The 15,205-nt window shown below is 36.9% G+C and overlaps 1 protein-coding gene and 1 pseudogene across 1 annotated transcript; one reads left to right on the top strand and one right to left on the bottom strand.

Moving 5' to 3' along the window:
• Positions 1-2,864: 2,864 nt before the first annotated feature.
• Positions 2,865-4,126, bottom strand: LOC110200473 (glycine amidinotransferase, mitochondrial pseudogene; annotated as a pseudogene).
• An 8,820-nt stretch (positions 4,127-12,946) lies between these two features.
• Positions 12,947-13,804, top strand: LOC110200523 (vomeronasal type-1 receptor 1-like). Its single transcript, XM_078146618.1, has one exon. The coding sequence runs from the start codon at positions 12,947-12,949 to the stop codon at positions 13,802-13,804; it is 858 nt and encodes a 285-aa protein (XP_078002744.1).
• Positions 13,805-15,205: the final 1,401 nt, after the last annotated feature.

Raw genomic sequence — 15,205 nt, 5'->3', positions numbered from 1 at the left:
ATTGCACTCACCACTGATACATGGAACATGTACATGGTCATGGAGAGCTTGAAATACAGTAGACTTGAAAAAAACAACTCCTCTTGTGAGAGAACTCTTTGGATATAACATCCAAATAACAGCCTTGAGTAAAATAAGGCTGACAAAGATGAAAGTGGATCTAGATGCACATTTTTTCTGTAATGCCTCCTACTTTGAGTTCTGCGAAAGTGGTGTAGGTTTTGCAGTCAGATTTAATCTAGTCAGCAAGCTTCTATACCTCTCAAAAGGAATGAATGGCAGGATCATGACAATGTGACTGCCACTTGCAGGAAAGTGCCATACCACCATCATGAATGTGTATGCTCCCACCATGAGAAACCCTGAAAATGTCAAAGAAAAATTTAATGAGAACCTGGAGACCTTCATCCTCAATGTTCAAAAGAGGACATGCTTATAATTCCAGATGACTTTAATGCCAGTGCAGACACAGACTATTAGACATGGCAGGGAGTCCGTGGGAGGAATGGAGTGAGAAACAGAAACAGCCATGGTCACTTACTACTGAAGACTTGTGCATCTCATGACCTAGTCACCAACACTGTTTTACATTTACCTAACTGTAACAAAATGTCATGGATGTAGTTATATGTGGCCCAGAGTGCAGGACTGGTCATAGACTTATCCTCTCCAAGTTGACCACTCACATTCAACAAAAACAGCAGCCCCAAGGCAAGATGACCAGCAGGAGACTCAAATTCAATAGATTTGAGTGAGTTCCTGCCTAACCAGTTTATTGCTGAACCGGAGGGAAAGCTGAGTCAACACACAGTTAGCAACAGTGGAGCAGAAAAGGAGGGGGCAGCTTTTGGAGGTTTGGTGTACAGTACCATATTTGCTCATCTGGGACAGAACACTTGCAAACATCAGGACCGGTTTGAGAGAAACGATGGGGCAATTTGGAAGCTACTAAATGAAAAATGAGATCTCCATGGGTTTACCAGGAGAACATCTCATCTGTCTCTAAGAAAGCAGAGTTTACCTTCACCAGAAGTAAAGTACAAATGAAACTTAGACAAATGAAGGATTTGTGGTTCAGTAATAAGGCAGATGAGATTCAGTTTTACACTGACAGCAATAATCCAAATTGTTTCTACAATGCCCTGAAGGCTATTTATTTATGGTCCAAAGACCCAGGGTGCATCTCAACTGTTCAGAGTTGGTGGAAGGACATTGATCACTGATAAGGAGATTATCTTAGAGAAATGGGTTGAACACTTCTGTAGTGTTCTTGACAGACCTCCATCAACCAATCCTGAAGCCATTGACGATATAAGTCAGGTTGAAGTCAATCCCTCTCTAGCTGAACTCCCAACTGAGGAGGAGGTAATGAATACCATCAGAACCCTTTCATGTGGCAAAGCACTTGGTCCCAATTCCATCCCAACAGAGCTGTACAAGGCAGGGGTTCTACTTCTCATAGAGAAGCTGACTGAAATCTGGGTTATATGGCAAGAGAAGTTTTTCCCTTAGGAGATCAAAGATGTCTCCATGGTCCATCTCTATAAAGGAAAAGGAAGCAGGTTGTCCTGTGACAAGCGAAAGTAGATCTTTCTCTTAGTTGTTACTGGCAAGATTCTTGCCAGAGTCCTCCTTAATCAGCTGATCCTTCACCAGGAAGAAAGCCATCTACCCAAGAATCAGTGTGGCTTCAGAGAGGGCAGAGAAACATCTGACATGGTGTTTGCTGCCCAATAACTGCAGGGAGAAATCCCAGGAGCAGAACAAAGGAATATATGCAAAATTTTTGTTGACCTGACCAAAACCATCAATAGTGAAGACTTGTTGATGATCATACTGAAATTTGGTTGCCTGGAGAAGTTCATCAGTATTGTATACCAGGTTTTTTTGTTTGTTTGTTTTGAACACAAAAATTTTTATTAGCATAAAAAATATATGCATACTATCTCACATTAAAACCAGGCCATATGTATGCATATGGGTTCTTTTCCATTAATTAGTGAATGCTCTTATCTCTCAGCTACGCTTTAAAGAATCTGCACTTATGTAAATATACCTTAACTTACCAGAGAAAGGGAACTTGCTGATGTAGTAGTGTATAGCTACTTAACACACCAAAAAGTTAGAGATGGGAAATCGCAGTTATATCTTGCTTCATTGAATATTTCTGTAAGAATCTTAGAAATAATAGGAAATGTGGACAAAACATTTCCTTTGAAATGAGGTAAGTCATATGAAAATGTTTTTAGAAGCAAATAACACTAATGTTAAATGTTGAGATGAGAATATTAACAAAATTCCTGGAGAATTCCCTTTGATGTTTGCATACTTTAGCCTATCTTAAAAAATGGAAATAAAAAATAAACCAAAATACTGTTGGTTATCTGGTGCCACTTAAAATGTGACTACTTAAGTATTTTTCTTATTTTGAAAAAAAAGTGACATATATACCACTACTTAACAGAGAAGAATGCTCAATTCAGAGTTATCATTTCAAGCTGCCTTCTGGATAGAAAATTAAACAGAGGCAAATGGATAAACGTTAGTGGCCAAGTTATTCTAGCAGTTAACCTTTGCCTTGAAACACATTGTTAAGTTCACACTTGAAGCCAAGGTGAATAGGACTTCAGGAGTAGAAACAAAGTGTTTCAAAAAGTCAGCCCAAAGACTTAGCAATTAAGTTTTCTCCCTTATATGGAAGAGAGTGAGAATAAACTAGTTTCAAGACTCTGGTTAAAGGCATGATTGCTTAAAGCACTATATAGCTAGCTCATGCATTTGTTTAAGCAGTAGAATGAAGCTTATACCTAAGCTTGCCAGGCTTATTTCAAGCTAAGCAGCCACCACCACTCATCCGGCTAGTTTTAGTCAAAGTAGGATTGAAGGGTGCCACGTCAACGAATACCACAGGTCCAACAATGGAAACCTCCTCCCAGTGAATTGGCATTATGGATATTAGCTTTGATTGTTGAAATACCCAGTTTTTCAAACATTTTTTGAATTGGAACTTTGTTGGCATCTACCATAACACAGTTTTCATCCAACATTAAGACATTTGTGGAGAGCCATTTGGATGACATCCACAGTGGCTGGTCATCTGAGATAATTGGAGTTGAAGGAGTAACTATAGTCCATCCTGCTTTCTTGAGAAGTTCAATCTGATGACAAGACCTGTCAGGATTGGAAAGCACAAGACCAGGTCCAATGATATTGAAGGTGGCATCAATATGCATTGGATTGGGATCTTTAAAGGAGATGACATGCACCCTACAGTCAGGAGCAAGATGCCTATGCATCCACTCAATGCCCAGGTAATTAGTTACCTGGCTTCTTCATGAAAAAATATCTCTTCCAGCTCAAATGAAGGCAGCAGTATCAAAACATGACTCATATTCAGTTGTCACAAATTTTCCCTGAGCAGCCAATTTGTGTCTGTCTTCTACAGAACAGATTGGATAATCCTGGACATAAAGCTCATCAGCCATTGTGGGCTTAGGAGCCACTGTCCACTTAGCTCCACAATGGAAATAATCTTTGATAATTGATCTGTATGCTCAATACTCAAAGAAGCATGCATGCCATGCCATGGAAGTTTCAATGATTTCATTTCCAACTACAATCAATGTCTCTGGGCATTGCACTATACTGTAGACTCAAAATCTGGTGTTCTGTACTTGAAAGACCAATCAATGGGATCAGGCCTCCTAATAGTCACTGCTTCCATTTTCAAAATATTGCACATTTCTTCATTTTCAGCAAAAGCCTTTTCCAGATCCTCCTTGGGAAAATACTGGCCTCCATGCTGCTGGTAAAATGGCCAAAACTTTTCATATGTGTTGGCCTTAACTTCCACAGTGAATGGTGAAACGCAGACATTTTCAACTCTGTCTACATCACCTCCTCAAGTGGGTACCATTCATTGTAGGAGGAGACAGGGCGATCCTTAGGAATATGAACTATGACCTTGTCATCAGCAGCAAAGGAGTTTCTGGAGGCTGCTGTAGCCTGTGTGCTTTGGAAAGTTCTATGCACAGATCTTGTAAAATCTCTTTCAAGGAGAGATCTGATGTAACGCACCACTCCCCCCTCCCCAGCTCCCACTGCACAGGCACTGAACCTGCAGCATCTTTCTGAGGACAGCTGGTCCTCAATTGTAATGTTCTCTGCTAGGACAGCACAAACGACTGGCTCCTACCCACAAGGCAAGCAGGCGACACACCTCCAACTTGTATACTAGTTTTATGATGGCATGCTTTTAAAGATTCTGGATAAAGGATGATATTCTTATGCTTTGTCAGTGACTAGTGGAACGAAACAGGATTGTGTGCATGCCCACATCAAATAAGGTGCTATGATCTATTAGCAAAACACTTAAGCTCCAAAGAAATGTGAGATGCACAAATCTAGAGGCTTTACCATTCCAAATATTCTCATGGACTATTTGTGCATGACAGCTTTCTGAGTAGTAGAACCTTCTCAGCTAATTTTAGTCTGATCAGCCACAGTCAAACACACTGTATAAGTCAAACACACCTCAATATCTTGATGTCATTTTGTACTCTTCAAATACAAAGGATGACATTTGGTTTGGTAATTTCATCTCCCATGGAGTCAACTATCATTTCTATGTTAATGATTCTCATACATCCTTATCCACTCCTTTTCTTTTTCTTTTCTTTTCTTTTCTTTTTTTTTGGTTGGGCAATGGGGGTTAAGTGACTTGCCCAGGGTCACACAGCTAGTAAGTGTTATGTGTCTGAGGCCTGTTTTGAACTCAGGTCCTCCTGAATCCAGGGCCGGTGCTCTATCCGCTGTGCCCCCTAGCTGCCCCCTCTTATCCACTCCTTATATCTATCCTGACCTCTAGTTAATGTATTCATTGAATTTTAGGCATTTTGAATTGGATATCTTGGAAGCATCTAAACTCAACATATTCCAAACTGAACTCATTATCTCCCCCATCACAATAATTTCTCTCATCTTTATTTTCCTTTTTTTTTTTTTGGTACCACCATCTTCTCAGTCACCCAGGATTTGAACAAGGCATTATCCTCTACTCACCCTTCTCTCTCACCGCCCCGCCCCCACCCCAGTATTCCCTTTGTTGCCAAGGCTATTGAGTCTACTTTTGTGACGTCTATTTAATACATTCCCTTCTTGTGTCTTACAATGCCACCACCTTGGTATATACTCTCATCACCTCATGAGTGGAGAATTGCAATAGCCTGCTGGTTGGTCTCCTAGTGTCAAATCTCTCTTCACTCCAATCCATCTTCTACTCAACTGCCAGACTGATCTTCAAAAGGCATAAGTCTTAGGTCAATAAACTCTCCCACATCAAATATAAAATCATCTATTTGGCTTTAAAGTCTTTTATAACTTGCCTTTTTCCTACATTGGCAACCTTCTTAAATCTTACTTACCTCATCCATGTATTCCACATTACAGTGATAATGTACTTGCTATTCCACAAAGAAAACATTTCTTTTTTTTCAGCTCTGGGCATTTTCACAGCCTGTACTCCATGCATGAAATTGTCTACCTCTTCTTCCCTGTATTAACAATTTTCTGTCTTCTGTTAGGTCCCAGGTAAAATGTTGATTTCTGCAAGAAGGCTTTCCTGATATGCTTTTAACAATACTGCCTTCTCTTCATTAATTATCCCTAATTTATCCAACATATATCATTTTTTGTGTGTACTTGTTTGCATGTTTTATCCAAAAGTAGCCTGTGAGCTCCATGAGATCAGGGATTCTTTTTGCCTTTCTTTGTATTTCAGTGTATGGTGTCTTCACACAGTACATGCTTAATAAATCTTTGTTGATGACTTCTTCCCTTTCCTTCATCTAATGTCATTGACTCTCTACCTTTATTTCTATTTGGATCCTTTTCCATCTTACATTCTTCTTCACGTCATATCCTGCTGTTTTTCATTCTTCTCCTGGGTTTTTCCTCATTCACCTTTAAATCAAATTCCTTTTGTTTTCTTCTCTTTTATTGCCTTATTCTCAAGATCTATTACACTTGAATTAAGATCAATAATACCTAGCAGAACCTAGCAAAACAGAACAATGAGGATTGAATAAGAAACTATGGATCTCTATTAGATTCAATATGATTTCCTTTATAAATACATAACAAATTTAATTCTCAACTTCCACATCTGTCATATCTCATCTCTAGTTTTTTTTTGGGGGGGTATTCCTTCTCTTCTGCATATTTTTTTCCCAAAAGATGCTTCAGTGAGCCTCTTTTTCTGTATTTTTTGTTGTTGCTGCTGCCTATGCTATAACTATTCCCTCTCTTCTTCTCATCTGCTTCCTAATTGGGGAAGTTTTTTGTCCAGGCAATGGAGAAGTGACTTGGCCAGGGTCACATAGCTAGTAAGTGTTATGTGTCTGAGGCCGGATTTGAACTTAGGTCCTCTTGACTTCAGGGCCGGTACTCTATCCACTGCACCACCCACCTGCTCCAAGGGGGTAAATATTTAAAAAAAACAAACTCTTATAACAAATAAGAATGTCACACAAAATAAATTCCCAAATTTGTTATGTCTCAACATAAATTGTTACTCAACTTCGAGTCCATTCCCTCTCTTTCTCAAGGTGGGTAACGTGCTTCATCCTCAGTCCTCTAGAACTCTGATTGGAATTTGCGTTGATCAGAGTTATAAAGTCTTTAAAGTTGTTTTCTTTATAATATTTCATACAATACATTATTCTCTTAGTTCTGCTTGGTTCCTACAAGTTTTACCAGGTTTCTCTGAAATGTTCTATTTTGTTATTTCTTTTGGTATAATAATTTTTTCATTACATTCTCATACTATAATTTGTTTACCTATTTTCAAGTTGATAGGCACTCCACTAGTTTTCCACATCTCTTTTATGACAACAAAAACTGATTATATATATATATATATATATGTACATACATACACATATATATATTTACATATGTGGACATAACATATGTATGTGTGTGTGTTTATGCACATATGTACATATAATGGGTATATGTATAATACACATGCATATATAATCAGGTTTCTTCGACCTCTAGATAAAAGAATGATGAAAGAGAGCCATGTACACAAATATGTTTATATATATGTGGATGTGTACATGCATATGTATATGTATATATGGTTCCCTTTCCTTTTTGGTAGTATAGACCAATTTAGGTTATAGCTGTATCAGATGGATTAATAATTGAGATAAATAGATAGACTATTTATTAAATTTATTATTCACTAGCCATGGTGGTAAGTTCTGCAGATACAATTTGAAGCAAGCAAGCAAGACAAACCATATCCTCAGGTGGCTTAGACACTAAGGGAAGATAGCTGAACATAAGAGGGAACTGGAAAGTATGGGAGTATGTTTAGGAGAAAGCAGATGAGGAAATTTTAAAAGTGAGTTGAATTGGCACTGCAGTGACCGTGGAGAGATTCCTTTATGAAATAATCTTCCAGGGTATGAACTTTACTAATAATCTCCATAATTAAAACAAATAAAGTGTTTATTCCAAAGCTGCAAAATTTTGAAAGGAAAAAATTATATTGCAAACATCAGATCAATTAAAAATAGATCTCTAAAAATAGAAGGGATCACAAAAAGGATTTTGAGGTTGAGTATGAAAATGAGTGAGGGTACTTTATTTTATGAACATAAAATAGGAGTTTTGATTGAAAATGTAACAGGGGAGTGAATATCAGAGTATTGAAATTTCCAGGATGGGAAAGCTATTTGCAGAGGTAGAGATGGAGTTTAATGACTTCTAGGGCATTGTTCCAAATTACTTTTCAGAATGGCTAGAACAATTCATAGCTCCAATAACATGAATATGCCTCTTTCCCTATAGCCCCTTCAACAATTGCTATTTTCCCCTTACATCATTTTTTCCAATATGATTATTTTTAATTTCTCTAATTATTACTGATTTTGGCCATGTAGATTTGGACATATGGAATTTGGATTCCTCTCTTTTGAAAACTTCCTGTTTATATCTTTGACCATTTATCTTTTGGGAAGTAACTGTCACAATTATTTAGTTAAGGAATATTCAATGAAGGCTAAAACTTGGGTGGTTGTGTTATGAATATTAAGATGAGAATGATTCAGTGATTTTAAAAGTAGAATGGAAAAGGGCTGGCAACTGATTAGATAAAGAAAATGAGGAAATTTGATGAATTGGGAAAATTATCTCTGTTACACATTTGGGTGACAAAAAGAATAATGAGGCTTTCCACTCAAATAGGGAAGCTGCAAGATAGAGTAGGTAAAGGGTGCAGGGGAATGCAATGTGTTCTCTTCTAGACATATTAAGGTTGACATTACCATGGAACATCCAAGATCAGATTTTCAGTCTTGTAGTCTGTACGGAGAGACTGGATTTTAGAGGAGCAGTGAAGGCTTGATACTTAGATACTGAAGTCATCAGCATGATATTGAACCAATAGGAGTTGATGAGATCACCAAAAGAACTTAGAAGAAGAGAAGGTCAGGGAAGAATCAGTTGGAAACATACATACATGGTGGGTAGGAAATGGATAATGACCCTTCAAAAGAGAGAGATTTTTATTAGAAAGATAGGAGGTCCCAGAAATTTCACTTCATACAAATATTTATTTCTACTGGAATAGTCGCATGCTTGCCCCTTTAGGTCCACAAGCAGTCAGGTAGCTTCCTTCAGGTTAATTAGTGATCATCACAAGCACATCATGAAAGAACACAGAGGACTAAATGCAACTAGCCAGAAGAAATTTATAGCTTTAAAATATCTGATGATAAAAATTGTCTCCAGGGTTCAATTAAACATTTGTGAAAATGGTTTTGACATTTTTTCAAGGCCAGCTTATGTTCTCTTAGCAACCAAATATCATTTCTTTTGGATATCAACCACCACAATTTTGGTGCTTTCTTCCTAATTTACAATTTAAGAATAATTAATACATAATTATTAAAGCCACCCATTGTGTGGCACATTCTTCATTACAAGAGCAATTCCTCTTTTTCTATTGCACTCAAAAGTATTTTATTTTTTTCCAATTCCATGTGAAGAAAGTTTTCAACATTTATTTTTGTAAGATTTTGAATTACAAATTTTTCTCCCTCTGCCCTCACCAAGGCAGCAAGCAATCTGATATAGGTTATACATGTACAATTATGTTAAAGATATTTCCACATTATTCATGATTACAAGAGTAATTTTACTCCAAATCCATGTTCTAGCCAGACCACAGACAATTGGATATATCAAACTTCTCAAAACTCCCCTTTATCCCTAAGTTTTAGCTAGACACATTCATTTATATTAACATAATGATCACCTAAATACATCAAAGAATTTGTGACCTCATCAATTGGGTCTCTGCAAACACAAAAAATCACTCATCCTAGAAGATACCTAGCCATGCTCTACTATAAAATGATGGGAGTATTCACCCACTATGCTCCACACTTTCCTTTAGTTTTATATACATTGTAAAATACTCTTGTATCATATGAAATGTTCATTAGTTATTCTTTAATCTCACTACGTAACAACACTTTTAAACTTCAAAGTATTTGGATCTCATAACATCATTGATAATTGGTATCTTGGGCTATTATTTGTTGCAAACAAGTTGTCATCTCTTCCTCTTTCTCTTCAAATGAACATTTCCATTGCCGCTTGAATCAGTCACAATTTGACTGATTTCAAGTCTCTATATTGCAGTAGTATATGGCTCTTAGGAAAATAACCACTAGAATGAAGTTGATATTAAAAAGATTGGAATATTTTCTTAAGCACCAAGCATGAGGTATTTGATCTTTGTTTCATGGAAAACTTTAAGATCATCAAAGTAACAGAGCTATAACCCCAAGGCTACCCCGTTGGTGCTCCATTTCTTATGCAATTATATCCCCCAGTTTCTGTCCATCTATGTGTTTGTGAAAGATTTACAACTTGATGGATAAGGTTTGTGGAAAGTTCAGAGGCTTTTTAGTTTTTACACTGTCTAGAACTTCATACTATGTCTACATAAGATTATACTGTACTCAGGAAGCCTTAAACATATAACTGTCTTTTTTCTTCCCCCCCCCCTTAGTTTTACAGGACTATGGGATAATTTGCAGGACTAGAAGGGATTTTAAAAGCAATCTGCTTCAACCCACTCATTTAACAGACATGAACACTGAGGCCAAGGGAAGATAAAGAATTTCTCTAAATTAAATAGGTTAGCAATTAGCTAATTTGACTGAAAAATGAGAAAAATTGATCTTATAAAAATTAAAAAGGTCTCACAATAAAGAATAAAGAAAATTACCTGTAACTCCTTTCCCACAGTTATGGGTAAAATTAATAAGAAAATCCCTGACAAAGTAGAGCAAATTGATGAATCCTTACAAAATTTAAATACTCAGGTTAGCAAAACAAATGGATTATTTTAAAAATTCTATATTAGAAAAGAGAAATTTAACAAGCAACAAAATAATTCCCAAACAAGAAGGGGTGCATACAGCAGTAGCGGATAAAATTCACTTTTAAATCTAACAAAAAGTCAAAGAAAAATTATTTCTGATATTATACAAACCATTTATGATAATTAGAATCTCTTCCAATCTCTTTTTGAATACAGATATGGTTCTGACATTTAAACAAGAGAGAAAAAAACAGAGAAAGTACAAAGCACTATCCCTAATGAACATTAACACACACAAAATTAATAAAAATTAACAAGTAGGTGACAGCAATATATTAGATTATATACTATAATCAGGTTCTGTTTTTATCAGGAATGCAGTATTGATTCAACCAAATGGAAATTATAAACATAATAAATAGTATTCCTCTTATAAATACTGAAATTTGATTAAAATAGATGCTAAAAGGGGATCTGAGAGAAACTAGCATTAAAATCTATTTTAAAAGTAAGAAAATAGTGAAAAAATAGACTTTTCCTCAGTATAGGGAATTTCATCTACCCAAACCCAAGAGTAAACATTATATGTTATAGATAAAAATTAGAGACCTTTCCAATATGATCTAGGATAAAGCAAGGATGCCTATTATTACCAGTACTATTTAACACACCGCTAAAAATGTCAGAAATAAGATGAAAAATAAAGAATTGAAAGAATAATAAGCACAGACAAAAGTTATTAAAATATGACTTTTATGGATGATGTCATTTCTTTAAGATACCTTAAAAATAAACAAAATTAATCCAATCAATAAATTTAATGAGTTGTAGGATACAAAATAAATTTACATAAATGATTAGCATTCCTATATTTTACTAACAAAATCTGACAGGGAACAAGGCAATAATTATTTAAGTGCTTACTACATGCCAGAAATATTGTTAAGTGCTGCAGACACAAATGCAAGCAAACAGGAAGGAAGTTCTTGTACTCAAGAAACGTATATTCTAGCGGATAAGGCACCGCATAAAGAAAACCGAAAATGAGAGTAGAGAGGTAACCATGTGGCAGATGTTGGCAATGGCTCGAGAATCTGAAGCAAAACTTAAGGTATTGTGGGGATAAAGCATGGACAGCCTCTGCTCGTGGCTAAAAGTGAGGTCCCAAAAGGCAACTTGAGGGCTGTCGCGAGGTAGGGATATACAGCATGAGAAACCCCAAAGTATTTCCTTTGAATTTTTCCAGGGTAAATTTCCAGGTAAGAATATAGCACAATAAAAAAAAAAAATAAACTTAGGAAGGGAATGAGGAAAGAATTAGAAAGAGAAATTCCACTCAAAATAACAATAGGATGTAAAAATCCCCAACTGTTTAGAAATATGTCTATGAACATGCACCAAGGAATTACAGAAATCCAACAAGGAAACACTCTTAAAAGAAATAAAAACAGACTAAAATAATTTGCAGAAATGTTAATTGTCATGGATATTAAGAGTGAGTATAATAAAAATGTCAACACTACATATTTTAATTTACTTATTTTGGGCCATATCAATCACATTAGCAAAGAGACATTATTATAGGTAGAGAAAATAATATGAATGGGCAAAATGTCTAGAATCTCAAAAGAAATAATGAAAAAAGCAAAGTGAGAAGGAAGGAGAAATAACAATACCACATATCAAACAGTATTCTAAGAAAGTGATACTGAAAACAATCAATTTGGCATGAGTTAGGAGAGGGGAGGGTGGAAGAGAGAAAGAGAGAGAGAGAGAGAGAGAGAGAGAGAGAGAGAGAGAGAGAGAGAGAGAGAGAGAGAGAAAGAGAAAAGAGACAAAGAGAAAGACAGAAAGAGACAGAGAGACATAGATAGACAGAGACAGAAAGAGATGCAGAGAGAAAGATAGATGCACATACATAGAGACAGAGAAAGAGAGAGAGAAGAGGGACTGGGAAAGCAATTATTAGATTCTTCTTGTCTCTAGCACCTATAGAGGATTACAACAAAATGCAATATTACTGAGCAACTAATTTCCATGACTGCCATCATGCTGATAGACATGAACCTGAATCCTGTTTGATGTAGAACTATCAAACCTAAAATATGATATGACATCATAGATTCAACCAATTATTCCCCCCTATCACAAATACCTTCTAGGTGCTGATTCCTAAGTACTAGGCAGCTTCTAGGTATTAAGGTTTCTACTGGCACCTTATAAGGATTATATTATTTAACCATTTCACCAAAGAAGAACTCAACCTATAAACATTTCAAAGAAGAATCTTCTAGAAATAAAGGGCAAAAAATGACATCAGAGATTTTCTAATTAATACTATCCTCTCAATGGTCCATCAGGAAGCACTGAAAGATATTCCCATCAGACTCTTTTGGATGGAATGAATAGTCCATGGTGACTTATACTGGAAAAGAGAATTGTCTCCCTCATCTCAGGACATATCTTCTGCTCCTCGTATTTATGAACAATCAAAGATTTACTGTTTCTGACTGCTTTTTGCCTTCCATTAACAAAAAGAAAATGATTTCTAATGGCATAGTATTAAGGCTCTTTTTTCTCTTTCAGACTGGATTTGGGGCCCTGGGAAACTCCTTCCTACTGGGCCTTTATATCATCATTTTCTTCATTGGTCCCAGGCTGAGGCCCATAGACTTGCTTCTATGCCACTTGGCCTTTGTCAATGACTTAGTGCTTCTCTCCAAAGGGATCCCTCAGACATTGGCTGCTTTGGGGCTCAACAATTTCTTGGATGATATGGGATGTAAATTTGTCTTTTACCTTCACCTAGTGACCCAGAACCTTTCTCTCTGTACCACTTGCCTCCTGAGCGGCTTCCAAGCCATCACTTTAAGTCCAAGAAGCTCCAAGTGGGCAAAACTCAAAGCTAGAGCCCCACAGTGCATTGCCCTCATCTGTTTCTTGTGCTGGACTTTTCATCTGCTGACAAATTACATTCTTCTTTTATATGTCAAAGGTCCAATGGGAAGCAAAAACATCACTGATAGACTGGATTTCATTTATTGGTCTATTACATTTGATGTTTCATTTAATATTGCAGTATGTGTATTCATAATGTCCCTTCCTGATGTTTTGTGTGTAGGAATCATGGTGGGGACTAGTGGATATTTGGTTTTTGTCTTGTGCAGACACCACCAGAGAGTCCAGTATATTCACGACAATAACCTCACACCTAGTAGCAGCCCCGAGACCAGAGCCTCCCAAACCATACTACTGTTGGTCAGTATATTTGTATCCTTTTACTCACTGAATTCTATTTTTGTATTGCATATGCAGTTGGAGAAGCTGACTCCCTGGCTGGTTCATATCTCTCCCTTCCTAGCTGCCCACGCTTTCCAGCTTGTAGTCCCTTTGTTCTAATTTTCAGTGATTCTCAAGTTCCTAAGTACTACCTGGCTGTATGGAGAAGGTTAAAGCTTCTAGTCCAATAAAATCCTGATATAATACAGTTAGGTGATGCAGATCAAGTTCCGGACCTTGCAGTCAAGAAGACCTGAGTAAAAATTCTACCTCAGATACTTGGTAGCTGTAGAAGTTAGGCAATTCACTTAACCTCATTCTGCCTCAGTGCCATCATTTGTAAAATTGGGATAATAACAATAATACCTACCTCCCAGGGTTCTTGTGAAGATCACAGATAATCTTTGTAAAATTCTTTGAGAAACTTAAAATGCTGTAAAAATGTTAGATATTATTTTTATTGTTGTTATTACTATTCTTCATCATGTTTGCCTTTTCTGGCCTCTCAAGGGAGAGAAATCTTGAGATCATTAATCTGAAATAGCAAATTATACTATAGATACGAGCTCAATTTACCTGTGTATGATGAGTTGACATCCTGTGGTGCCAATGGTGATGCATTCATCAATTGCACTAAACTCAGGAAACTCTGATAGCCCCTTTCTTATTTGAAATTCTGTGATTTCTCAGGACAGCACTCAGGCTCTCAGGCCCATGACTTTACCAATATGACATCACACAAGAGAATGCACTCTCTACAAACTTTATGAGAGGCTCTGTATTGTCCACTTGATGCTCAGTGCTAGGTCTTTCTACTCTTAGAACATGGAATTGCTAAGTGCCCAGAATCCCTCATATTCTCCCCTTTTGTTGTTTTTACCAGCCATGCCTCTCTCTCCTCCCAGCCCTTTCCATTTCTTCTCTTCCCTAGATATTTAACATTTTAAAGCCTATGGAGCCAGGTAAAACTCTCTTATGGTCAGTATTCTTTGGACATAGAGATGGAATTTGTCTCAAATAATGTCCCATGGAGATTTTAGCTGACAGAAATTTTTTCATTGTTGGTCCATGGTTACAGGAGTAAAAATGAATGTGTCCAAGAGTTATTTACTGGGGAGAGGGCTGGGCCAAGATAGTGGAAGAAGACAGGAACTTACTTGAACTCTCCCAAATTCACCTCCAAGCAACTATAAAATAATGCCTCAAAATGAATTCTGGAGAAGGAGAACCATCAAAAGGATTGGGTGAAATAATTTTCCATCCCAAGACAACTTAAAAGGTCAGCAGAAAACATCGGTCTCACTTGGATAAAAGGGGAGCACCGTTCAGAGCAAGCAGCATCTGGGAAAGCCATCACAAAGCCGCAGTTCCAGGAAGTCAGGAGCAAGGCCAGCAGCAAAGGCATGCACCCTCCAGGTAGGCCAGCAGCAAACCTCCTGTGCAGGCCAGCAGCAAAGCCTCATGCCTTCAGTGCAAGAAGCTTGAGACTTAATTCCAATAGTATGTGATTCTAATACTATA

This window comes from Phascolarctos cinereus, unplaced genomic scaffold (assembly GCF_003287225.1).
Source record: "Phascolarctos cinereus isolate Bilbo 61053 unplaced genomic scaffold, phaCin_HiC Scaffold_726;HRSCAF=1367, whole genome shotgun sequence".
NCBI lineage: Eukaryota > Metazoa > Chordata > Mammalia > Diprotodontia > Phascolarctidae > Phascolarctos > Phascolarctos cinereus.
Note: the sequence above shows the minus strand (reverse complement) of the source record. Positions and strands in the feature narration are given on the sequence as shown.